Source organism: Papaver somniferum, chromosome 8 (genome assembly GCF_003573695.1).
Source record: "Papaver somniferum cultivar HN1 chromosome 8, ASM357369v1, whole genome shotgun sequence".
NCBI lineage: Eukaryota > Viridiplantae > Streptophyta > Magnoliopsida > Ranunculales > Papaveraceae > Papaver > Papaver somniferum.
Genome location: NC_039365.1, coordinates 13,645,901 through 13,672,771, shown reverse-complemented (window position 1 = coordinate 13,672,771; position 26,871 = coordinate 13,645,901). Strand labels below are relative to the sequence as shown.

General features: G+C 34.9%; 2 protein-coding genes across 3 annotated transcripts; one reads left to right on the top strand and one right to left on the bottom strand.

Annotated features, from left to right (window-relative positions):
- The first annotated feature begins 4,730 nt into the window (after positions 1–4,730).
- LOC113304349 (valine--tRNA ligase, mitochondrial 1-like) lies at positions 4,731–13,110 on the top strand. Of its 2 annotated transcripts, XM_026553435.1 has the most exons (20): positions 4,731–4,830; positions 4,910–5,049; positions 5,153–5,200; positions 5,291–5,353; positions 5,537–5,706; positions 5,787–5,859; positions 6,498–6,563; positions 6,647–6,730; positions 7,671–7,748; positions 7,872–7,955; positions 8,079–8,158; positions 8,318–8,375; positions 8,449–8,760; positions 8,870–9,643; positions 10,308–10,559; positions 10,648–11,148; positions 11,426–11,532; positions 11,661–11,760; positions 12,100–12,248; positions 12,541–13,110. In XM_026553435.1, the coding sequence occupies exons 2-20, from the start codon at positions 5,002–5,004 to the stop codon at positions 12,692–12,694; spliced, it is 3,201 nt and encodes a 1,066-aa protein (XP_026409220.1). In that variant the 5' UTR covers positions 4,731–4,830; positions 4,910–5,001; the 3' UTR covers positions 12,695–13,110. The 2 variants fall into 2 exon arrangements, with proteins under 2 accessions (XP_026409220.1, XP_026409219.1); XM_026553434.1 differs by lacking the exon at positions 4,731–4,830 and having other exon boundaries at positions 4,842–5,049.
- A 1,791-nt stretch (positions 13,111–14,901) lies between these two features.
- LOC113306949 (UDP-galactose/UDP-glucose transporter 2-like) lies at positions 14,902–17,902 on the bottom strand. The gene is made up of 6 exons (XM_026555868.1): positions 17,493–17,902; positions 17,145–17,375; positions 16,599–16,841; positions 16,208–16,309; positions 15,485–15,592; positions 14,902–15,362 (listed from the first exon to the last, which is right to left on the bottom strand). The coding sequence occupies exons 1-6, from the start codon at positions 17,616–17,618 to the stop codon at positions 15,126–15,128; spliced, it is 1,047 nt and encodes a 348-aa protein (XP_026411653.1). The 5' UTR covers positions 17,619–17,902; the 3' UTR covers positions 14,902–15,125.
- Between the last annotated feature and the right edge of the window lie 8,969 nt (positions 17,903–26,871).

Genomic DNA, 26,871 nt, shown 5'->3' with positions numbered 1-26,871 from the left:
TTATATCCCATGCAATGTAATCAAGTGATATAACTACGGTCGCATATCAAGATATATTACCTAATTTAGATGAAACCTAGATAATATCCATGCCTTGTTGGTATCGATTTTCAACAATTATCGTAACACTTTTAACATCGTACAATTACTCCTTTCAACCAGTAGTCAATATCAATCCAATCCGAGTATGCGGAAAACTTGTTAAGTCTCTCTATAAATACATAGATTCTCAGGTTTTTATCTACCCATCTATCAAGAAAACAAACAAATATCGATTTATATAATCATCAAAAACAATCTAAATCCTTCTACCGTTTTCTTATGCTTCAATCTCAGTGTTGAAGCATTGCATAAAATATATCCACAATTCCAATCATTTGTGGCAGTGAAAGCACCAGTGAAACTAGGACATCTAAGAACTGGTTTTCACTTCCAACCTCCCTAAAACTGGATCAACGGTATGCATTGCTAATATCATCATCCTTGTTTCCTAAACTCTAGTATTTATCTATTATGGAAATATGCATTCCAATTCCAAATACCATGGATGAATCGTGGTCTTATCACTGATTTTTGGAAACGATTTTTTTTGCCCATACGTACTGGTTTAATTAAGATCTGTTACTTTTATGTCATTTTACTTTTAGCACATGTGACTTATTTTATTATTAGATTTTCTTACTTTTTTTTACCTACACACTGATATTTGACTCTAAGTTGTTTAGAAATTAAAAATCTTTAGATATATTTTTCTGTTTCTCGGTTGTTGTTTGGTTGTTCGGAATACTAGTTTAACAATCTATAAATAAACAATCCAAGAAATAAACAAGGAAGAAAAAGAAACTCATGATGTTACATATCTAAATATATATATATTTATTATATTTGAGTAGTTAACTTGTGTTTGACAAGTCTTATAATATTTTACTACTTTCCATCCAAAGTTTAAACCTTAGATAACTGTCGATAGAGAAAGAAAAAAATGATAACAAATATTTTACATTAGAAGGTAATCTAAGAAATAATATAATATTAAATAATCAATTTTACCATACAGTTTATAATCTCCGAAAAAAAATCCTTAATCTCATGATTAAATACTTAATCTTGTTAACATATACACACGAAACCATAAACTAGAGAACATCGTAACACACTTGTCTATTTTTCTTCTTGTATGTTTCTTTGGACAAAGGATCTTGAAATTCAAGTACACCATTGAAAAAAATTAGTTAATGAAATCTGTTAAAATAAATGACCGAAATAAAATATGACAAAGTGTATGATATAGGTACGAAAGCAAGATACAAAAAATTACATAACACTTGATTTCCAAACCTCTTTGGCATCTATCTAACAACTACATAAATTCTCAAGATCGATATATTGTATTTAACGGTGAAGCTACTAATACCAACAAATAAAATCAATATTTATTTATTTTTATGTCATGGTCATTCTAAAAGGATTCTTAAATAGAAAATACCAATTATATGGGTCATTCGGCTTTGAGACACACAAATATATACTTCATTGTAAGTTTCCATGTAAATATGGAACTCATAAATGTATTCACGAACGATAAGTGAAGAAACTAGAATAAGTTTTAGCTAAGAAACAGCTTACGGATTTGTGGACACCACATAAAATGTTGACTGCACCAGGTTTCGTGATACACACGGCTGGCTTCTAATTGTATTAATTTAACTGATTCTATTTACAACATGTATTTTTCAATAACTTATAGTGTAGTAATTCATTACAAAATTATATTTATTATTGTTTATAATTTAGGAGCGTGCTTAAAGAATTAATTTCCATACTTGAGCAAATTTATGGTATAGTAATTCCTTACAAAATTATATTTATTATTGTTTATAATTCAGGGGCGTGCTTAAAACATTAATTTTCCTATTGGAGCAAACTTTAAAAATGAGAAATGTTGGACTCGCCAAGCGTTGATATGTCAAGGTTGGTTATCATATTTTAGTTCCAAAACTCAAGTTCCCTTGATTAGATTACTAGAATCAACTTCGTTAGCTTAGACTAGGAAGTCTAGAGATATCGAGACAAACTCATGTTACTTTGAAGAACCTGAAGCGTATCGGCATCAACGAATACATCATCCTTCTGTTCGAGGCCAGTAATACAAGACTTGATTTCTTTCCATTTATGTTACACTACTATGAAGTCGTAAAGATAAGAGGATATGCCAAGACAAAAGTCTCTGCTGCTGACTCATATTTTCTTGTTCTACTTTTTATCTTCTTGTTGTATTTTTTGTTTTTTCCTAACCGAACAAGAATTATTTAACTAGATTAAATCCCCGAGAATGAAAAAAAATGATTTTATATAGTGTCGTAACGGAGAAACATATAAAATCCAAGCAGAGTAGGAGAGATTTATGATGTACCTAACTAGATTTTCTCTGGAGCTTTATATATATAATACTTGGTGACTTAGAATAAAGTTTCCTAACTTGATTGTAAGAGGCTTTGGCACTTAAGTTCGTGGATTTTGTACCCTAATTTTATAACATGTACGGATATCATTGAAGAAGCAGTTTTTCGACTTTTAGAAGTAAGAAAGACATAAGTTAATTTGGGTGCACAATTTCAGAATGAAGCGATAGCGCGTTTGGACATATCCAGAAGTAGTTTTTCGACCGAAAAGCAATAAGTTAGTTTGGGTGTGAAATTTCAGAACGATTTCTAAAAGCAAAAAAGTCAACTTTTTGTGAAGCAAAATGTTTTGCTTCTGACTTTTACTTGGTATCCAAACGCGTTATTGTTTGGGTACAAATATGCTTCTGACTTCTGATTCTCCAGAAGTAGAAGTCAGAAGTAGAAGTCAGCAGCAAAAACATTTTGCTTCACAAAAAGTTAACTTTTATGTTTCTAGAAGTCATTCTGAAATTGTTTACCCAAACTAACTTCTGACTTTTTTGCTTCCAGAAGTCAAAAAGAAACTTCTGGATGTGTATCCAAATGCGCTGTAACTTCCTGCAAATAATATTGGGTTTTTTGATAAAGTACCCCTGTATTTCACTTACACTAAAAAAGTGCCACATTTTTTAAAATTTTGTTAAAGTACTCTTGCCTTGACCGTTTTTTTCAAAAAAAAAAAGGTAAATCGCAGTTATATGCCGTTAACGCATAGGTGGCAGATGCAAAAGGTCCGATGAATCCCTCATTGGATTTGGTCCGATCTTATGAGTGCTGACGATTTGACTCGGCAATTGACTCAGCTTCGTCTTCATTAGTTTCACGCTCATGGAGCGAATGATGGATCAAAATACCACATCAGAAATACAGTATCTACAAACCCAAAACTAAAAACATAATTCAAAACATAACTGAAAACCCCAACACAAACTATATCACTTACCCAATTGACCTCAATCATGTTCTTCCCCAAATCCTTAGAACCCTAAATCTAATGAAGAACCTGATTTTAGAAATTAGGGAGTCAAACTTCAAATGGAAGCAATCTAAATCGAAGAATCATTAGACAACATGAAAACAAAGTTACCTATTTCATGAATTATCAAATTAGGTTGATATAAGATAGAACCCTTAATTTCTAAGAACCCTAATCCCCAAATTAACATCCACAATCCCTATTAGATCAATTCGGGTTCATATAAACACATATAAGATGAATTAAAACAAACCCATCATCTCAAATTGACAGAACTTCAAAGCAACCATACCAATTTAATCCATTAATCATCAAACATTTATGTTAACAAAAACAAAACTAAAATTATGTTGCAATGATAAATTCAAACCAACAGATACACCATCAATTCATCATCTTCACCTTTATTTTCTTTCTCTTCTTCTTTTCTAACAGTAGAATCAAAATCAAAGTCACAATTAGAATTTTACCTTGTTGCTTCTTCTTGTCGTCTAAAAGTAGAATCAAATCAGAATAAACCCTAACTTCACTCGCCATATCATCTACAAACCAAAAGAAAATCCTAACTTGGAAAAACGAGTTGTGCTTGTATGAGATTCGTAGATTAAAAGAGAACATAGTAAAAGAACGAGTAGAATGAAGGGAGGCGTGACTAGCATTAGGGATTTTGTGTTATATACATGGTAGGGTAGTTAAGTAATTTCCATCAATTTTTTGGACCTAGTAAACGAGATTTGATCACTTTCGTGGGCCCAGACGGAAAAGCTAACCTTAAGGGCACCTTAACAAATTTGAAAAAAATGGGGCATTTTTTTTGTGGGTACCCTGAAAACGGGGTACTTTATCAAAATTCCCAATATTATTTTTGACCTGTGGGATTGACATCTGATAACCCAACAAACACCCAATTGCCTAGTCCAATGGTTTAAATGGAAGGGTTCAATGGAAGAAGCCAATGGGCCACGATTGAGATCAAAACCCAAGTTCTGAGACTCACAACCTGTTTGTTTGCAACTGACTCGGCGTCTGGATTTGAGTCAACCCCTGACTCGGGCTGAGTCAGCAGTTAGACTGTTCGTTTTCCATTTTGAGTCAGATCTGACTCGACCTCTGACTCAGACATAATCCCTGACTCGGACCCATTTGAGTCAGGTAACAAAATACCCCTAACTTATGGGACCAAACTCCTGACTCACAAATTTTTGAGTCAGATGAATCAGATCTGACTCAAAACAAACATATTGAGTCAGATCCAGATGACTCAGGTGATTTCACTCAGATCCAGAGGACTCAATGAGTCAGGAGTAAACAAACATGGTGTCAGTCTTGAGTCTCTCGACTTACACAACTGTTCTGGAGGAGAAATACATATTCTCGTAAAACCCTAAATCTGATATCGGTATTCATCAGGTATATCTCTCTCTATCTCCATCTTTTATCTCTAATGTGCCGAATAAACAACTTATGTTGAGACATTTTCTTGGTTTAGGGTTCAAGTCGAGAACGAAATTAATCAGTTCTAGAAGTCAATTTACAGAAACAAGGTGGTGGTCTTCTTCTTCATCTAAAATTGTAACAAACATGGAAGAAAACAAGATAGATTTGAAGAAGGAACCGGAGATTCCAAAGGTAAAAGTTCCGGATTGATTTGAATTTGCAGATTTTGTGTTCCGATTGAATATATCTTGGTGTTTTGAACTGTTGATACTGAAGTTTTGATTGGTGGTTTTAGGTGGAGACAGCTGAAGAACTTGAGAGGAAGAAGAAGAAAGAAGAGAAGGTTTGTGATTGTTTTTTCTACTCAGTTTTATACAAAATTAGTGTTTACCAACTCTTGCTGCATTGTATTGATTCTGATGTTGTTTTATAGGCCAAGGAGAAAGAATTGAAGAAGTTAAAGGCGTTGGAGAAAGCAGCAGCGGCGAAAAACCAGGTGAATTGTTGATCTTGTGGATTATTAATTATGTTGTGACTTATGAGGAGATTTTGAAGTGATTTTAAGCTTGGTGATATGTTTATGTAACGTTTAGATTCTAGACTGTTGAGGTTAATGTCTTTTTGGGTGTTTAGAATGTGGAACTGAATTTGTTTTGACTTTTGTGATGATGCTATACAGGCACAGAAGGGTGCTGCTGCTAGTAAGAAAAGTGAGAAGAAAATTGTTAAGAAAGATGCTGTGGAAGAAAATCTTGAGGATTATGTTGACCCTGCGACTAATCCTGGAGAGAAGAAACATCTTTCCCGTCAAATGGCAAAGCAGTATAGTCCAACAGTTGTGGAGAAATCGTAAGTGTTGAAGTCGTACTTATGTGCTAAATGAACTCTGGTTTAGTGATGCATATAACTTGTGTGCTTCTATGGTGTAGGTGGTATGCATGGTGGGAGAAATCAGGTTATTTTATTGCAGATGCTAACAGTACTAAACCTGCCTTCACAATTGTGAGTTCTGATTGAAGTTTAATTTATGTTACTACTTCACTTCTTTTGTGCAATTTTGTCATGTGGGCACGTTATCGCTCGTGGACACTTCTGAGGGTACTTGCATGTAGTAATGTGATGTGTATAGTCCGTGACTTTTGCACATAATCACGTTTGAATGTAATTTACTGTAGATCAAATTCTATGTTTTACAACTACATCCAAATGTTAGAAGTACGATATGAAACTACATCCAAATGTGAGTTCTGATTGAAGTTTACTTTATGTTAATGCGTCACTTTTTTTGTTCATTTTTGATTAGAATTTATTGTTCTAGGTCAAATTCTACGTTTTAAAACTACATCCAAATGTTAGAAGTACGATATGAAATCAATAACGTTTTCCTTGATACACGTATTTTTAATATAGTGTTTACTTGGTGTTTGGATGTTGCTAACACCATCAACTTTCTTAAGAAAGAGTCGAGCAGAGAAAAGAAAAATTTGCTGAAATATTGTTTTTATATAGAGGATCATTTCTTTTGAACAACATGATTTCTGTCAACCTACATCTATTCTTGTCCCTGAAGTTTTTTTTCTTTCCTATCTTGGACTTGGGTTTGTTAATTATTAACTGGCATTTTGTGCAATCTCATGCAGGTACTCCCACCCCCGAATGTGACTGGGGCCCTACACATTGGCCATGCTCTAACTGCTGCTATTCAGGTCTGTATTTCTTCTCTTTTCTGTTAACTAATCGTTATTTTAATATGTAATACTTAGTGACAATTATTATCTTTGTAATGCAGGATACAATTTGTCGTTGGAGGAGAATGTCTGGCTTCAACGTTTGTTGGGTTCCAGGGATGGATCATGCTGGCATAGCAACACAGGTTCCTCTTTTTACTATTTTTTTTTTTGTCTTTGTAGTTTTATTGTTTTAATTAGATGGTTCCCGATGTCTATGCTCTCTGATTACGTAAAATAAAAGTAATATTTTCTTTCGAGCTTGAAACAGCTGCCGTGTGCTAGTCATGAATAGTTGATTTATATTCTTTAAAAAACTCAAATTATGAGACTCCAAGTTCACTGTTTAGACACAGCTGAAATCTGGTAAATGAAAAAGTATATATGTAATGAGTAAATAAACACAATATACTACCTCCATTTCTGGAAAACAGATACATAAAATGAAAAAGTGATGGTGTCTCTTTCCAGAAACGGAGGGAGTACAATATTACTTGTATCTAATGCTAGATTTACATACCCAGGCTTTGGAATAAACAAAAAACATCAGACTTACTTACCGGGTTTGATATCGCATGTGCAACATAATATGATATTAACATTAATATTAATAGATGATAAACTGCTATGCCGTTGGCACTTCGCTGTATGAGTGTTAACCTGTACACTAGTGGAAAAGCACATGCTTTTGCATACGAAAGCAAAAAAGTAACTTCCATGTTAAAGTATCATCTATTGTTACTTGTTGTTTGATACATGGCCGAGTTGCATTTAATATTTCTGTGCTTGCACGAATATTTTCTAAACCATTTGGGGTTTTAACAAGTCGTTAATAATGGAAGAGAGACTGAGGTGTCCGAACCGAACAATCTGTGGATTGTTTGCCACCAGGCTTCTTGTAATTTACACCGGCACTTTATAGGTGCTTAGCATATGTAGTAAAAGAAGGGAAAACAGAAGTAGTGACACATTTCTGTAGGTTTTATAGTTTCTGCTTTTCTTCTTTACATTCTTTTATGTTCTCTGAGAGGTGTTTACTATGGGTTGTTGTTACTCCTAACCAATTACTGAGGATGCCATTTGCAGGTAGTTGTGGAGAAAAAGATAATGCGTGATAGTAAAAGAACAAGGCATGATATTGGTCGTGAAGATTTTGTGAAAGAAGTGAGTTTTGAACTTCAGTGATTAGTCCTGAGGCATGAATTATATGATTATTATGCCACTAAATACCTTTTTAACTAGTAATAATCACAATTTGTTTATTTGGTTTATGCTTGTGCTCTAAAGGTGTGGAAATGGAAGAATGAGCATGAAAATACAATATTAAATCAGGAACGACGGATAGGTGTCTCTCTCGACTGGTCTCGTGAGGTACAGAATTCAGCGCCTTTCTTATTCCGTGTTACTTGTTACTTTACTTCAACTAAAAAATAATAAGTACAGCTCTTTTCTGGCACTACCATCTAATGTTTTTTCATTGTCTCGTTGTCGTAGTGCTTTACAATGGACGAGCCAAGATCGAAAGCTGTGACTGAAGCTTTTGTTCGCCTTTATGAAGATGGTCTCATATATAGGTACTTCTGACACTTTAATCTTTTTGCTCAAGTCTTTTCTGTCCCAAGTTTGTTGCGCTTGATACTAGTTGTATCTTTTTGGCTTTGTTCAGTCTTATGTTCTTGATGCATATTTCTTATTCATTTTGGTAACTTGTAATGTGTGAATTCTCTTATTAGGGATAACCGCCTTGTGAACTGGGATTGCGTCTTGCGGACGGCTATATCTGATATTGAAGTATGAGCTCAAACTTTAAATGATTCATTTTCTCGTGAAAATGCCGATTTCCTGATTGTGCTTCGTTTTATAGGTGGATTACAAAGACATAAAGGAAAGAACGCTGTTAAAGGTTCCCGGTTATGATACCCCAGTAGAGTTTGGTGTACTTACATCTTTTGCTTACCCTTTGGAGTACCCTTTGGGAGAGTTAAAAGAGATAGTTGTTGCCACAACTAGAGTGGAGACGATGCTAGGTGATACTGGCATAGCTGTCCATCCTGAAGACGAGAGGTACACTAAACTTCATGGAAAGTATGCAATTCATCCATTCAATGGAAGGAGACTGCCCATTATTTGTGACGCAATACTTGTTGATCCACAATTTGGGACAGGTGCTGTTAAGGTAATATGATCTGACTTCCAGTGAGAGTCATTACATTTTTGGCTTTCAAGTGGCTTGGTTGCTATTATTTGTGTTTGGCGTTTAATTTTCCTGTCATGAATCTTACCAGATCACACCTGCTCATGATCCAAATGATTTTGAAGTTGGAAAACGTCATAATCTGGAATTTATCAACATCTTGACCAATGATGGATTAATTAACAGCAATGGTGGGTCAGCTTTTAAGGGCATGCCGCGGTTTGAAGCTCGTGTAGCTGTTATTGCGGCACTAGAGAAGAAGGATCTCTTAAGAGGTGCTCAGAATAACGAGATGCGTCTTGGTGTTTGCTCAAGGACTAACGATGTTGTGGAACCGATGATTAAGCCCCAATGGTATGTTAATTGTAATGGTATGGCAAAGCAAGCTCTCGATGCTGTTGTGGATGAGAAGTGTAAGAAAATTGAAATCATTCCAAAGCAGTATACTGCTGAGTGGAAAAGGTGGTTGGTTAACATCCGAGATTGGTGCATTTCAAGGCAACTGTGGTGGGGACATCGTGTTCCAGCATGGTATGTTGCACTGGAGGATGACCAGTTACAAGAATATGGTGTGTATGCTGATCATTGGGTGGTTGGGAGAGATGAAGAGGAAGCTCGGTCCGAGGCTACTAAAAAATTTGTTGGAAAGAAATTTCAGATGATTCAAGATCCGGATGTATTGGACACTTGGTTTTCTTCTGGATTGTTTCCGTTATCTGTGCTGGGATGGCCTGATAATACTGCTGATTTTAGAGCATTTTATCCAACTTCAGTTCTTGAAACTGGACATGACATTCTCTTCTTTTGGGTAGCACGTATGGTTATGCTAGGAATGCAGCTCAGTGGTGATGTACCTTTCAGAAAGGTAAATTGATTGGATCTCTTGGTGGTAAACCATAAAAAATTAATCTGACATATGAATGCGTGCATACTAGCAATAAGTAGGCACACACACCAACATGTGATAGTTCTTATCCAACAGCATATAAAAATCATGTTTAGGTTTATCCAAATAAAAGAAGACGCTTTAGATAAGGTTTGGAATTTAGATTAAAAATATGGCTGGCATGTTTAGATATTGCTGTTGAATAGATATTTTGCTTTCCTTGCATATATCATATAAACTTTGTGATGCCCCTAAATGTTGCACTTGTAGGTGAATCTTCACAGTCTGTTCAGGCGTTCTCTCTGTGAAATACATATTAAAAAAATACACTGGTGTAGTCGAATAAAAATTATGTGCATCTTGTAGGTGAATCTTCACAGTCTGTTCAGGCGTTCTCTCTGTGAAATACATATTAAAAAATACACTGGTGTAGTTGAATAAAAATTATGTGCATTTTGTGTCCTTTTTCAGGTTTGTCACCTCATGAGTCATGAATTACATCCCCCACTAAGGGATGTTTTGTGTTGATTACATGTGCACATGAACTTGCTTCTTTTCTTTCCCTATTCTTTTGTGCTAGTCGATTCACCCTAATATGTCATGCCAGCCAAAGAATTCACCTGACAATCTGACATATTTGCAGGTTTACTTGCATCCAATGATTCGTGATGCACACGGTCGTAAAATGTCAAAATCTTTGGGAAATGTGATTGATCCGCTTGAAGTAATAAATGGGGTAACCTTGGAAAACCTCCACAAAAGGCTGGAGGAGGGTAACCTGGATCCTAATGAGCTAGTTGTTGCCAAAGAGGGACAAGTGAAAGACTTCCCTAATGGCATTGCTGAATGTGGTGCAGATGCGCTGCGGTTCGCCCTTGTCTCTTATACAGCTCAGGTTTGATTATCTGCTAATGTGATTATTCGTGTATATGTTTTCTTTCCCTTGGCTTATTAAAGTAATTATTTGTATCTCGTGCTTCCAGTCGGATAAGATAAATTTGGATATCCAAAGAGTTGTTGGTTATCGACAATGGTGCAACAAACTGTGGAATGCCATTCGCTTTGCAATGACCAAGCTCGGCGACAATTACATTCCTCCAACGAAATTAAATCCGGATTCTCTTCCATTCAGCTGCAAGTGGATACTATCAGTGTTGAACAAAGCCATATCCAAGACAGTTACGTCACTCGAATCGTACGAGTTTTCTGATGCTTCCACAGCAGTATATTCATGGTGGCAATTCCAATTATGTGATATATTCATTGAAGCAATTAAACCTTACTTTGTGGGGGATGATAAGTTTAATGATGAACGAAGTGCTGCACGTGATACTCTGTGGATTTGTTTGGACAACGGTTTGCGGTTGCTCCACCCATTTATGCCTTACGTTACTGAAGAATTGTGGCAGCGTCTTCCTCAAGTAGCTGGAAACCGTGCCAAGAAGGAATCAATCATGATTTCTGAGTACCCATCAGTTGTAAAGGTTGGTCAAAAGATCTGTATGATCATGAAACTTTGATATCATTCGGTGGAACAAACGGGGTGGTCTGACTTGAGTGCGAAAATATCCTGCTCAAGCATTCTTTTTAGGCTCCAGACTTAAGTTCCAACCTTATAATTGGATCAGGGCATAAGATTCCCATGGTCACTCTTATGCGAAATACATCTATTGTTTCAGTACGCAGGAGTAACTAATAATTTCTTGTCTGGTGGTTGTTTCCTAATAAGCTAAAAAGTTGGTGCATCTGTTTCTCATGCAGGAGTGGACAAATGAAGCAATTGAAAATGAGATGGATCTGGTTGAAACTCTTGTGAAGTCAATTAGATCTATTCGTGCTGATTTACCTCCAAATGAAAGGCTAGGAAGGTAAATTTCACGAAGTTCGGATTTTTCTCACTAAATGAGATAGTTTAGATACTTTTGCAAATGCTAACCGGGACAATGCACTTTTCAGTTAATATCTGACATCTGCTTTGAGATCTTTCTGTGTGCAGGAAACCAGCTTTTGTGGTTTGCCGGTCAGACGCTGTTGGAGATGTTATCAGAAGCCGTGAACTTGAGATATCAACTCTTGCTTCGTTGTCATCTTTTGAGGTTAACTTTTGATCTTGATTCTTGAACTTGCTTAAAATTTAGCACTCTCTTCATGTGACCACTTCAGAGTGCATAGGTTCTCGTCTTAGATTGCTCTCTACTTCAATTTTTCTGATGATACAAATCCCTTTGTAGAGTTTTATCGTAGAAATTCCACGCACTTTAGGTTTTAACTACATATTTGGTCAAATTTTGGTTCCCAAGTTCCATTATTGCATACTCATTTCCACTGTGATCAATTGAATTTGGTATGCGACAAACAAATGGAATCTGTGCTTTTTTGTTTTCGTCATCCTGTATATTCAACCTCTTAACAGTAAGGAGTTAAACTTCTTGCAGATTGTGGCTGAGAATGACGCTAACCTTGCAACATGTCTTGTTAATGTTGCAAATGAGCACTTCTCAACTTACCTACAACAGGCCCAAGGATCGCTCAATGCAGAAGCTGAACGGGAAAAACTAATAAAAAAGAAGGATGATATACAAAAGTGAGTTTCTCGATTGCTTAAATAAATATATCTCTTGATTTGTATATAATTTTGATGATCAAGAAAACTTATATCACGCTATAATTTTGGATGGTTCGCTACAGTTTTTCAGTATTAGCATGATTTTGTATGAATGATTTTGGTTGGTTAGATTAGGTTGTATATTTGGATTCCATTGGAAAAACTGAACTGTCAGACTTAATTTATTATTTTTTCAGTTGCACCTGACTTGGGTTATGGCCAATTTGTTTTCTGACATGATTCTATCTCATGGATATTTATTATTCCTCAGGCAAAGAGATGCTTTGCAACAAAAGATGAACTCTATAGGTTATGAAGTTAAGGTTCCAGAGCATATTCGCGCAGAAAACGATAAGAAACTAGCCAAATTGTTGCAAGAGCTGAAGATTGTGGAAGATGCATTTGAGATTTTAGAACAACCTTGAGTTCTGATTTTTGCAGAAATACAATCACAGATGGATTGAAACTACTACTGACAGCTTTAAGATTTTAGGGATTTTGTTGGTGGGAAATTTCCGCCATTTGACTCACTGAAATATATGATTAAAAGTGTTCCATCTTTTTCCTTAGTCAAATGTTTGATAGTGTTTTATTTTGGCTTTGAGATGGCAAATGACCCACTTGAATGCTAGGTGTTTTGGACTTGCAAGTTAGAAACCATACTTTAGCTTTAAAGTGCCTTTTAGGATTTCCAGGTGTCTTTCTTAATAGTGTTGTCAGGGATGAGTTTTAACCATCCTTATCAGAAGCTGGTGAACACAGTTTTTATCATAACTCTGGAGACTCCGCTTGTTTGGTTGATTTCTAGAAAGCATTGGGAATCAGAGTTACATTTTTTTTCTTTTCTTGTGACATTGTAGTATGAACCTCTTCTAGCCCTTGGTTTCAAGCCATTTGGACTTGTGTAGTTTTGAGTCTTAATGAAACAATTTATACAACTAGATTTCTTTTTAGATTTCCGTCTCTCCCTTCGAAAAATCTGAGTATGCGTGGTGGAAGCCGCACAAAATGAGCCGTGCCGCGTGCAGTGAAACATGATCTGCACAGAAACTTAAGCACAGAATAGTACATATAATCAGATTACTGAGTCAATTGATTGTGATTGTTAAAAGAAGAACGGATAGAAGAATGTAGTCCCCAGTTGTCCGTTGCATTGTCGCGTTCTTGGTCGACTTGTATCGTTTACTAATTGGGATTATAAATAAAACTTCAAAGCACTAATTAATTTTGTGAGATCTTCTTGCGGGGTTAAATTTATAATAAATATTTTAGGGGAGAAATCAATGAAAAAATAATTTCAATTTTCAAACATGCTCCAACCAAGAGATCCGTTTGTTCTATTTCCAAAATTCCAGTTCTGTCCAGTTTACAATCCCCTCTGGTAGCTTAACCAATTCAACATTTACTTTTTAAACAAATTTCTAGTTATTTGGAAAATCAATACAAAATTATTAATTCTGAAATTGGGAATGTCGACCAAATGAATCAAGGCAGTGAACGCTGACTGTATATGATAAATTGACCCATGTCTTATTCGATTTCGAAGAAAAGATTTTCATTATCTGTTGTTAGGGTGGTCCTGATCATAATATAAAAAATGTCTTATTCGATAAAAATGAACAAATAATGCTAAATATGTTTAATTAAAAGCTTGGAAAAATCTCTAATCATGTAACAGTCTTCTGTCACTATAAATGGTTATATCTCACTGGAACCAATTCAGAAAAGGAAGAAGAAGAAAACTATGTAGAAAAGAAAAAATAACAATAAGAACAAAATTTTGGATGAAGACTTTTTGTTTAGGGGTGGGACAAATAGATTGCGACTTTGCTCCTACTAAGAAATCCAGGCCTTTGCTCATTCATTTTATCATGCCGTTAACAAGTCCATGTACAATTTTGAATTATAATAAAACTTCAAATTTATTTTTAATAGTGCTGCCAATTTTTAATTTTCTTCTTACCTATAAAAATGAAGAAGTGGGTAATCAATTCCAAAATGTGACTGATTTCTGCAGTGCAGTAGAAGTATTGGTCTTATTCTTGATTATGCTGGAGCATGTGAAAATATGCTGTAGATATTTTGGTGGTGGTGGCAAAGGAATAAGAGGTTCTGGCCTTTTGTCATCTTGGATGGAAGTATCTACAATTAAGATTACAGAAGAAGGCCCCAATTATTTGGAAACTATGTTTTTGTACTTGGTGTTAATTTGTTTGTTATCTTATGCTCTCACAATGTGGTTGTCCTCAGTTTGGCTGCACCTGCTTGTACAGTCAAGCTCACTGTACTAGCTGCCCGTAATGGTTAAGTTTCATATTGCCCAGCCGCCGGGGGACCGACAGGCAACAGCAATTGTCCAACAAAATTTTGTCCTAGAATCTCCATTCCATTGACCATTAGCAGATCAAAGCAGAAGTGCCAGGTTGTAGAGCTAGAGCTTGGCCTTTCACGGCAGTTCAGGTAACCGGGGTCGGCCTTATCTAAGCCAAATGGACGCATTGACAGAAGAAGATTAATCGAATCATACGATTCATACCATTTATATTGAATAGCGCGACATGGAATTTACGCAGTAAGAAGAAACTGGTATGCGAAAAAATTGAATTGCTATTAAGTACAAAATGAGCCCAAAAAAACCCAAAACAAAATGAAATTATAATGAAACTTTTCTATGCTCTAAACTTTCTTTTCTACTAAAACTTAAGACTTACATCTTTCATTTATGACTGTTTTTTTTACCATTGCGAGTATTCTTACTACACGCCACATACGAGAAAACTAAAGTGTAAACCACATCCTATTTTGTCCCATTTTTGTATGTGTGTGGCAGATTACAAAGTAAACTAACAAATATTTTCAGACTAGAGGTCTTTTTTCTTCATCATCTTCTGTGAGGGTCTTCTTCTCATTGTCATAAGACTTCATTGGAATAGGAGAAGGTTTGTTTAGAGTGGGGATTTTGTTTTCAGGCAACATTTTCAATACAATTCCCATTGCTATAAGAATGAGTCCTGTTCCATGTTGCTCAGTTAGCGGCTTCGTAAATATCAGATATGATAACAGTAGTGTTACAGCTTTCCTTGCTGTCGTGATCTGTGGAGTTTGAAAAAGTAATAATAAAATGAAAAACTGGAATCTTTGTATCGATTTCATATATAAACAATGGGTATGTGATATAAAAAAATGGAAGACAAATAATGGATTTAGTAACGTACCATAGCAGTCGTGGCAGCTCCAAAGATTGCAATGAGAGACAGAACAGATACCTGACCAATGAAGGTGGCCATTGCTTCGAACACCAATACTCCATATACGTATGGATGCTGTAGTCAAGATAAAAGAAGTAGAAATTCAACAAAAGATCTAAGAGTTCAATCTATTTTTAATTGAATTTAAAAAGAAGAATTAGAAAGACGGTTAACAAAGAATTAAAGATAATATGCCAAGTGAAGATATCATCTTTGTTAAGCATAAGAGTATATCCAGTCGGTCGATGCACAAAATGTCAACATAGTGTAAGAATGAAAAAGTGACACTGTATCAGGCAAATCACCGGCATGACGGAATACCTTATAAAATTACTCATATGCATTGGAAGAATGGAAAAGAATTGTCAACTTAATAGAAAAATGGCAAGTTGCCTTTAGGATTCCGCAGTTGGCACGTTACGCGAACTCGACTTTAAAGGGAGTGTTAAATGAAGTGCAAGAAGTACCTTCTAATGCAATAAAATAACAACCTAGGAACTGCAAACAGATCTTAACAGGTAAGCGATATCCATTAAACAAAAATGACCAAGTAAACTTAATGAAATTCATTAATGATGATCCAATCTGGTATCAGAAGTTCTTGACTTTTATCACACTAAGAAAAGAGAAATGCAAGAAAAGCACTTATGAATGGATGGCAGTGGTACTGAATATTGATCTTTACTTCACCTCATAACACGCATTCCAGGCTTTAAAGATTTCTCCGGTTAAAAGCATAGGTGGAATCAAGAAAGGTAACCCAACAACAGTTGAGCAAAATAACATCTCCGTCTGCAGAAATTGAGAGAAGAAACAGCATAAAGTTAGAATCCTTTTTATCCATACAGCGCAAAAATGGCGCAAACAAATTCACTGCACACATTTACCACTTTAACTGTTTCACATTCGCAATAAAAAACGTATCAGAATATGGTTAAAGTTGTAACTAAATTATCCACAAAAGAGCTTTTTCTTTCCAGGTGAAAAGTAAGTAAGAATTCACATTTTACACTAAACCTTCTTCATGATTTTCAGTTAAAGTGAAAACTCAGTAATGGAAACGCGAGAGCACGATAATTACCTGAGATGTTTCAGGATTCATAGTGAAAATTGCTTCTTGCAAATTACCCAAAAACGCATCCATAATCAAAGCACCGGAAACCATAATAACCCCAAGCATACTGAAATTCGGAGACGTATTAGCATCGGCTAATGTAAACATTATCAACCCAATGACAAGAAGTATAGCTGCAATGTATTCATGAGGTGGGTATTTCCGTCTTAGACCCGGAATGAAAGCTCCCATTATCATCACAGGCAATACCTGAATCACACCAATGTAGCAAGTAACAAAATCAGTGCAACCACAAACACAGAACCCCAATACCAAATTCAACAAATCACTACATTATAGTCCAAACTAGTCATTTTCGGCTAACCGGAACAATTCAAAGAAATCCGAATTAGGTTTCAAAACACTACTTCTACGAAATTTCAACCATGAGAAAAAATCTAGTCAACTAGTCCTATAGTCAAATACCATCAAAATTGAATCACACATTAAAAAAATTTCACCCCCAAAATCAAAATGGAGGAATGGGTTAGTGACTAGTGATGAAATTTTTACCTTGGTTGATTTGAACATAAGTTGAGCTGGGTAATTAAGCCAAGCTAAGGAACCCTTAGTTAATCCATGAGAACCCATAAGAACAGCTGATAGTTTCCAATAAGTCTTCCATGGATTCACCATATGTTTTGTTGTAAAACCTTGTAAACGTAGTAGTATCAAATAAACAAACCCTTGAACAAATGTGAAGTACCATCCATAGCTGAATTGAAGCCTATTATACACATATTCCTGCAAAAACAGAGCAGAAAAAAAAAATTACTAAAATTAATGGCGGACAAAACAAAGAAAAACCCAGAAAGAAAAAAACAAAACCCATTAATAAGAAACAAGAAATGGGGTGATTACCTCACAGATGCCATTAACAAGGTAACCAAAGAAAAACCCAGAAGAACAAATAAGAAATTGTTGCCAAATTGGTCTACTTGTTAAATTAATACCAAACAGAGTCCTTATTTGTTCTTCGTTCTTCATTTTCGCTTGCGCCCTTTCTTCCTGTCTTCAAATTGAAAAATCTTGGGGTCTTTGTAAAAGAAGATGAAGATTCTTTCTTTCTTCTTGTTCACTACTATTGCATGGAAAGAGGAAAAGTAAAAAAACGTTAAAGGTGGGGTGGGGGGGTTTGATTGATCAAACAGAGAAGGAAGGTATTTTGATTTTCAGAGGCTGAGACACCATTTTTCTCTTTCTTCTTTTTGGGTTTTGGCGGAGACTTGTCTAAACTTAGACACAGAGAAGGAGGATTATAAAGAGGCTGATGGCTGAGGCTGCTGCTGCTGGTTAATAGGGAGAGTCACGATATACGGAGGAGGAGGAGTAGGACCATAAAAGTGAAGTGAATCGGGTAGTACACGCTTACCATATTTTTATGTTTTTATTAAGGGGTTTTATTCATGAATCATTATGAATTACCTCGAGATATTTGCTTTGCTGTCTGTGATTGATTGTATTAAATTATGGGTAATATTTTTGTTTGGTAGGAAAATTAAGAAATGGTATCTTGGACTAACTGTTGACTAATAGTTTGGTAGTAATTTTTTTAGAACGATTTTATAAAGCAGGAAAATCAATCTTTTATGAAACAAAACGAAAAGAAAAGTCAAAAACAAATTTATATCCAAACACGCTATAAGTACATAACAACAAATAATTTTCAAAACACAGGACATGGTAGCCGGAATTTACATTTATCAGTAAAAACTCAAATTACAGTTTCTAAACACCCATCAGGTAAATAATTTTAGAACAAACACTATAATAAGATCTTAGTTGTTCTCACCTCATGTCCTTGTAAAAGAGGAACTGGACGAATCAATATCAACTTATCCTTGTATCATTTCTCGCACGGGAAAAAGAAGGTATGAAACCCTAATAAATTGTTTGGATATCAGAAGTAAAAGTATTTCCGCTTATAAACTTCTAGGAATCACTTTTGAGAAAGCTGAGAAGTTCTAATAGGCTGCGGTTCCCCGCATCATGGAAATGTGGGGTGGAGACATCCTCTCATAGTAGGACATTACAAACTACTGTAGTTATTTGCGGCAACGGCAGTGATCCGGTGCTGCAATGACGTCGTGGTAAGAGAAAAAAGGTTCACTTAACGAGGGACAAACAACAAATCAAAAAGACAGATTTGAGATTTTTTTAGGGATGACCAGATGTTGCAAGGTGAGGCCAAATGCTTTTAACTTGCCCATGTTCTTCCCCTACCGCACATGAAGAACTCTAGCATCTGTCGTTACGGCAGGAGAGAAACTCTCTGTCCAACCTGCAACCAACCCTCAAATGTCCAAGCGAATAACACCTGTATCAGGGGGCGTCTCATTTAAGGCTCGAATCAGAATTTGCAACTACATGAGCGGTGGAATTAGAACGTCACGCTCACAAGCAACTCCTCCTTGAACAGACATAATCAAACACGTGATTGGACTATACGGGCGGCATTATATTAAATCAACGGAAATTAGTTGCACAGAAAATTTAATGAGAAACTGAAACGATCTTGACACATGGCTAGCTAAGGTTCGCCATCTGTCATTTGATCATTTTGGAGTCAAAAATCCTCAAAGGGGGAGGAGCTTACTTGTAAAAGAAGAGCAAGACTTGCAAATCTCGCTGGACTAAAGCAACAACTTTGCCCCAATCAGGCAATGAGTACCGAGCACTGATTCTTGCGGAAGAGCGGGTTGTCCTGGAGTTCAGAATAATCATCAGTCACCCAGAAACACTGATTCTGAGCAGTCGCACCATGAAAATCGCGACATGTGACAGGCTTTCTTTTGTTCTACTCGTTGCATGATGCGAAAGTTGTAACTTGTCCTTCAAATCTGTAAGCCAATATCTATCTACATTTCAAGTCGTCAAAGTTCAAACGTAAAACTTTAGGGTTCGATGATACTGGTCAGAGTAGCGATCATGGCCTAAAAATGATTAGGTAATAATAATATGGCGTGCTCACTGCAGAGATTAGCACATACACTTCAGTGATGCAAGTGACGTTTGTATTTGGAATTGATTAGTTAGTTGTATGATTTAGACATATTTCTTCATTACAAACTTGCATTTTCAAAGCTCCACGAAAAGGAACAATCAACTAAACTTTTGCACGAAATGAAGTAACAATTCAACGTCATTCAGTTTGGTGATATAAATAAGTTCGTATAGTGAATTTGTGCAAATATTCACAAATCTCATAATTTGTAGTCGGGCCGAGCATAAGTTGTAGTATTTCGAATGCGGTAAATAAGGTGTTCGTTGCTCGCACTTGAAAATAAAACAATTTTTAGATTTAAATTAAAAATAAAAGATAAAACAAATTCAAAATTCAAAATTATGTAAATATTATGGAAAGACCAGGGTTTAGGATTTCACCATTCACCAAAATTCATGTGATTCAATAATAATTATTATCATGCAATTCTAGACATTATAATTCAAATCAAAAACAATTGTGATTCTAATCATTGCCTAAATCAGATTTTCAAAACATCCATTGTTAATCGCAAGCATGAAATATCAAAAGCAATAAACCAAACATATTTCATCAAGAGAAAACACAATTAATTAATAAAAATCATTTATTTAATTTTCATTCGGTGCAATTAATCATAAAAGGATTGCATAAATAAATTTAAATGAATTTTACCACATAACTTTTGGAAGAATGGCTTCCTCCATCACCCCTTGGATTGGGTTTAGCTCCTCATCCCAGAAACACACTCACAAGATAAATTCATGGCTAAAATAGGTGTTTTTATTGATGTACATAAGATGAAACAGGAATTAGCAACGTTGTAGAAGTGTTACAACGTCACTGTTACAAAGGGGTAAGTGCTATTAAGACTGCTGTAAACGATAAGCTTTTACTGTTGCAAAAGAACGACACTGGTGTTGTTATTTAAGATTGCTGAAGAACGACTGACTATGTGAGTCTGTTCTTCGTGTTCTTCAGGATCTTCAATGGCAGCAGCAGCAGCAATATCTCCTGTAACTTCTTCTTCTCGTCTATCCTGAACTCTAAACTCTCTCCTAAGGGTTTCTAACCCTTCTATGACTTAAATCCAACTATTTATAGGATTTGAATCACCTTGAAACTCGATCAAACTCGTTGAAAATCTCCATTATTCTCTACGGGCAGTTTGAAGAATAATCCTCTTCTTGTTGCGTTCCACCCTGTTTTTAGCTATTCTCTCGTCTCAAATATCTTCTAGCACTTGGACTCAACTTGTTTGAAGTATATCCCATGCAAGAAAATCCCATAAATCTCTCTGACCAATCCCAAACCCTAAACGGAGAAGCCGTATCCTGTTGGGACTTTGATCAATTATTCCGACTTATCCAGCCCAATTGGATGGGTCTAGACGATTGCATTAGGCTTGTTATGTCTTCTAGAGTCCGTAGGTATCAAATATGCCCATTGAATCTCCTCCTAAGTCGCTCAAATCTCTGCTTAAAAACTGTTGTCGCTGCTGCCTTTTTTTCCCGCCAATTTCTGTTTTGAATTTTGAAGATGACCTCCCCCTATCCAGTTCCGGTGTCCCTTTAGTACATGCCCTGAAATGCGGTGCCCCTTATCCAAATTAGGGGTGCCTTTAGCAATTCTTCTGGGATGTTTTCCGCACTTTTTCAGGGTTCCTCCGGGGTATTTCCGGTACACTTCTGGGGCATTTCCAAGGACCACATTTTTAGCCAATTTTACCGCAAAGCCTTATTTATCCAAAAATACCTATAAAAGCATAAAAGACCATAATAAGTACAAAATCGAGCACTAATGATATACACAAATGAGATATATTAGACACATATATGTGTCTATCGGTACTCATAATGCGATCGCTCATAAGTCATAATGAATGAGAAAAATACTCCATTAACTTCCAAAGTGGTGTAAATGATACAGCTAATCAATTTAGATTAATGAAGATACAAACAAAACCAATTCGAAAAAACCCGAAAGAGATTAGTGAAGATACAAACAAAACCAATTAGTAAATAAAATCGGAGGGAAACCAGTTGACTTACATAGACTAGTTTATTTATGGAAGGATAGTTCTTTACATGAGGATGGTAGTTTTCCTATGGAAAAGGAAGCAAGCGAGGAGTACTAGTATTTAAGGGCAATTCTTATAGCAATGTCCAAATCCATTTTTTTTGACCAGGTGGATGGTTAAATTGGTTTTTCCACAATGATAAAACACTGGGCGTTAGATAACTAAGCGCGCGAGCTCGAGACAAAGCTGGAGTTTTAAAAAAAAACGCGGACGTTGAACAGACAAACGCGGAAAGATCAGTCGTGCACTCAAACAATTCACGCCCAATGCTACTTTCCCATCATTAGCACTACTTCCTTCCATTTCTCGTCCATTAACTTTAATATAATAATAATAATTTTTTTTTAAAACTATAAGAGTTGTAAGGAGGCTTTTATAATCAAGAATATAAAGCATAGTTTGGACAACTTAACCTAGATAAAGAGAGGCCAGGATGCATTCTGCGGAAAGTTAAATCCACGGTTGTGGATTGCTCTAATTAAAATTAATTATTATGAGAGTTTATTAATTAGTGTCTCATTAATCTCTCATAATGAATAATTTATCAAATTTTCATCATTAAATATCCTCTTAATTAATCTAATAAGTATGTATTTTTACATTACTAAATAATTTTAATAAAATTTACTTTATCAATAGAAATTAGTGGTTAGTAGTGGAAGAAGTAGTAGATGATAGAAGCGGTGGTGGTGGAGGCGATAATATCAGTGGTGATGGAAAAAATAATGCCGATGGGTGGTTTTATGATGGTGATGTTGGTTAATAGTCGTGGACATTATTAGTTATGTATATTTACAACACAAGAAACATTGTATCGTGAAAGATGTAGTTGGTCATCACGATTGATAAAAACAAATATCATATTTTTAGGATGATACCATACCATTTAAAAAAAAATGATCATAACCGCCGGATCACCTAAACGCTACCGCTGTTACCTTTAGCACCCGTTGTATAAATCATGGTTTTAAACTTTAAAATAAAATAAATTTCAATAAAACAGGGTATATGACAATAAAAAATATAATGAAATAAATTAATTAACGACCTAAGTTTGTTCAACCATTACTCATGATATTTGTGATTTAAAATTAGAAGTACGAAAAACAGCCAACATGAGGTAGGCGGCGGTTGTGGTGGAGAAATAAATGGTATTATATATGGTGTTGTAGTGGTGGCGACGGTTGGTGAGCAGCAATAGTCTATGTTAATTTTGTATCGCTACCAAATGGGTAACATTATAAATTAGAAGTTATGGTCGATCGTTTTATTAATAAAATAAAAGAAAATCGATTAAAATACATGAAAGATCAAAAAAATAAAAATAAACCACAAAATGTCACGTTATATAATTACTACAAACAAACGGGCACAAATCAAAATCAAACAAAAAAATTACTACTTATTATCGAGATGTGTCGTCAGGGTAAGGGTTGTACCCTAGCTATGTATACTTTTCTGTCTATTTCTTTGTATTGTATTATAAAATGAAACTTAGCTAAGTTTAGAAAGATAAAGACCGGTCCTGATTTTTCTTCCCAACTGGTAAATTCGCGGTTTCATTCGATCCCATGAATACACGCTTTAATTGAGAAAACTTCATTACATTTTCTCTTATTCCCATCTCAAAGTCTAAATAAAAATGGAAAAATTTGATCAACTGAATATTACAAACTTACCTTCCCATAAAACTGAACAATTGATTCTCTCGCTCATATACATTCGGTAGGATGAGTGGGTTTGAAAACTCTAATTCCTTACTTACTTTAGAGCAAACGAAAATCAGAAATGAAGTTTGGAAGGAAGATAGATTGCGGAAAGGAAAAAACTCAAGTCCAAGAGTATAATTCCACTCAATCTTCTTTCAATTTTCTCTCAATATTCGTCCACCAAAACGTACATCTGTGGTCAGTCAAACTACTCTGAGCTAACAACATTTGATAAAATCCTTTCTTTTTTACATTGTTTCATGTATGAATGTTTGGGGTTTCTATCATTTTTTTGAATATCATTTGTTTCATAATTAGCTGAAGTATACATTTTCAAATATAACCTTATTGATTACAATAAGCTCATGGTTGAAATTTACGGGTGCCTGTATTTTGTGATTAAAATTTGGCTATCACAGGTCGTCGGGGTTTCAATCTATTCACAAATTTTTTGTTTAGAAAGGTGATTTTCCAAGAACCAATTTTTCGTTTCTATTTGTTTAGATAACAGTTGAAATAGAATTTTGATTTCCTCTTGATAGATAACCTTAGAGAGAAACTTATAAGATTATTCAGATTACACGTTATAATTTGACAATAGATTGGTATTTACAAAACGATCTTACATGTATAAAAAAGCCCATATCCTTCGGGCTTCTGTTTCAAAGTCCAGAATAATTTGACTAAAATCTATTTTTAATAAATAATCTAACATGATTATACGCAATTTGTATAGCACCCGTACCATTATGGATTCATTCTTGGAAAAGCTAAATATACGGCTGTAAAATGACCAGTTTAATTAAATTCTAATAATAAATGTTCTATTGATATTTCATAATAAATATTTCTTTAATTAATCAAATAAATATATTTTTATTAATACAATACATGATAGATTTATTTTATATTAAATCAGTAGGCATTAATGGTAGTTGTGATGGTGGACAAGGGTGGTGGATCGGCGGTGGGGATAATGGTGGTGGGTGTTGGTGAGAATGGTGGAGTGATGGCGTTAATGGTGGTGGTGGTGGAAGAAAGTAGTGGTAGTGGGATGAAAAAGGTGTCTTAAGGTTATTTAGTTGCCCTTAGTTAAATTTTTTTTATTTGATATTAGTTTTTCAGCAAAAATCCATTGAGAAGGTTTCTTTTCAATTTCATAAAAAAAATAATTACATAGCAGGCAAGCGAGCAACAAGCTGCGCCGCAAGCCCTTATTATTTTATTTTCTTAAATTAAAATAAATATTAAAGGCCAAATTTTTTTAGGGAGAAGATAAATCAATAGCTATGGTTTTAAGATCTGTCGGGTCGGGGAAGGTAAGAAGATGAAACCTATAAAAAAATTGACTATATACATCGCTACATGCGAGTCAGTTGTAATGGATTTAGTTTATCATATCTCTCTCTATTCCCATTTTTTGTCATGATTTATGTTTTTGCCATTTCTCCTCGACTTCTTATGATTATGCATGCTTGAGAAATAGTTCATGGTAATAGGTAAAGAGAGAAGATAGGTAGATAAAAAACGAAATCAATCAAGAATTACATATTATTAAACTTTAGGAAGACACAATTCTATGTAAGTTTAAAATAATTTATATCATCAAAGGGAGAAAAATAATCCTTGAAGCTCATAGATTTTGTAAGATTAATCTGATTGATTTTGAAGTAATTTTGTGTTTCAGATTTGTTACAAATTTGATGAACGACCTTTGATGATTTATTTTTTTTCGAAATAGGGAAATTACTTTATTTTGAAGAAGTCATTGAAATGGTGTTCTACTACCCATAGGCCAATAGGATTTTGAAGAGTTGTTTAACGTTTAACTATATTTGTCCTAAAGGATTATATGACTTACAGACATAGTATTAAAATATTTGAGGCTAAGATATGTTTATTAACCAACACCTCAAAAACATTTAGATTTGGATCGACTTGATAGATTTTTCGCAAACAGTTATGATATGTATGAACCGATGGATATATTTGAAATACATATTCTTTCTCGTGCCGTAACAGGACGGGTTAATCCCTAGTATAATAATAAGTTATAGAATACAAAAATGAAATGTAGCATGTAACAGTAGTACGTAAAAGAAATCTCGGGAAAAGGAATTGCACTCAGGGTTTGTGGCATTAACGCGGGAGTTTTACGTTCAAGTGCCAGCGTTTTTCTTTCGAGCGCCAGCGTTGGTAGCAAGCTCGCCCGTCCTTACCACAAACGCGCGCTGGTTTTTCCATATCAATGTTCAAATCAACAGATATATTGATTTAAACATCCATTTTTCATGTTTGTTCATTCCATAGTGGGAGAAAAATGAACAAAATCTGAGTTTGTTCATTCCGTAAGAACTGCTCAATAAGTAGATTTTATGATAGTAAAATTAAAATTTTACAGTGGTTGATTTTTTTGTAGATCATAAAACCAAATTCATTACTAAGAAAAATAAGTTTACATTTACATAGAGTTATCCATCTCTAAAATAGAGGGGATATATTTTGGTGGGTATTTAGACCACACTTGATTACACTCGTATTTGTTAGCATATTTGGCTAGTCCATCAACCGCTTCATTACCAGACCTAATAGATTATAAAATCCTACTTATATCATATAGGATATTATGATCCTGCTAATACAAGTTAACAAAATTTGAAGTCACGGCTTTAATAACAGTTTTACAATCCCTTTCTATAATAATATTGATCCAACCTCTTCATTTGATCCATTCAACAGCCTCCAGTAAAGCTAAACCTTTAGGTTGTTCAAATTAGGCAAATACCAAAAATTTTAGTATATTTGTTAAAGGCAGCATCAAAATTTAGTTTACACTAGTTTACCGGTGTTTTTTTTCCCACTTTTGCTTAGTTTTACTACCTTAACAATGTTAGTATCAGAGCATAAGATGTTGCATTTAGTGCAAAACCTTCTAATGCACATGATGATGTTGTTAAGGTGAGTATTTTTCCCCTCAAAAACTTTTATGCATCCGTGTTTTTAGATTTGACACATAATCACTGTGGCTAAAAGAATACTCTGCTCATTCTTGAAGGAGATGATGCTTTGATCCCGACTCCATGATTTCATCCAACTTTGTAAGAAATTGGAGTTTTGTTAAGAGCGCATTGCTTCTGGAAAGATGCAAAATCATATAATTTTAGCTAGATCACATTGTATTAGAATATGAGTATCTGTTTCTGGAGCTTGTTGATAGAAAGGACAAGAATAATCATCCAGCAGAATATGTCTGCCAATTCTGTATCTTGTTTGTAGAATATCCTTCAGGCACCTGCATAGAAAAAGGTTTAACTTGTATGGCAAGTTTACGTGCCATATCTTCAACCAAAATTTCCGATCTTTCTGCTTATGTTAGTATCATTAGTGAAATTCATATGGCAATCAATAAAAAAAATTGTTTGTTGAGCCAGGTGTATGAGCAAACGTGAGTTTGCACTATCGGAAAGC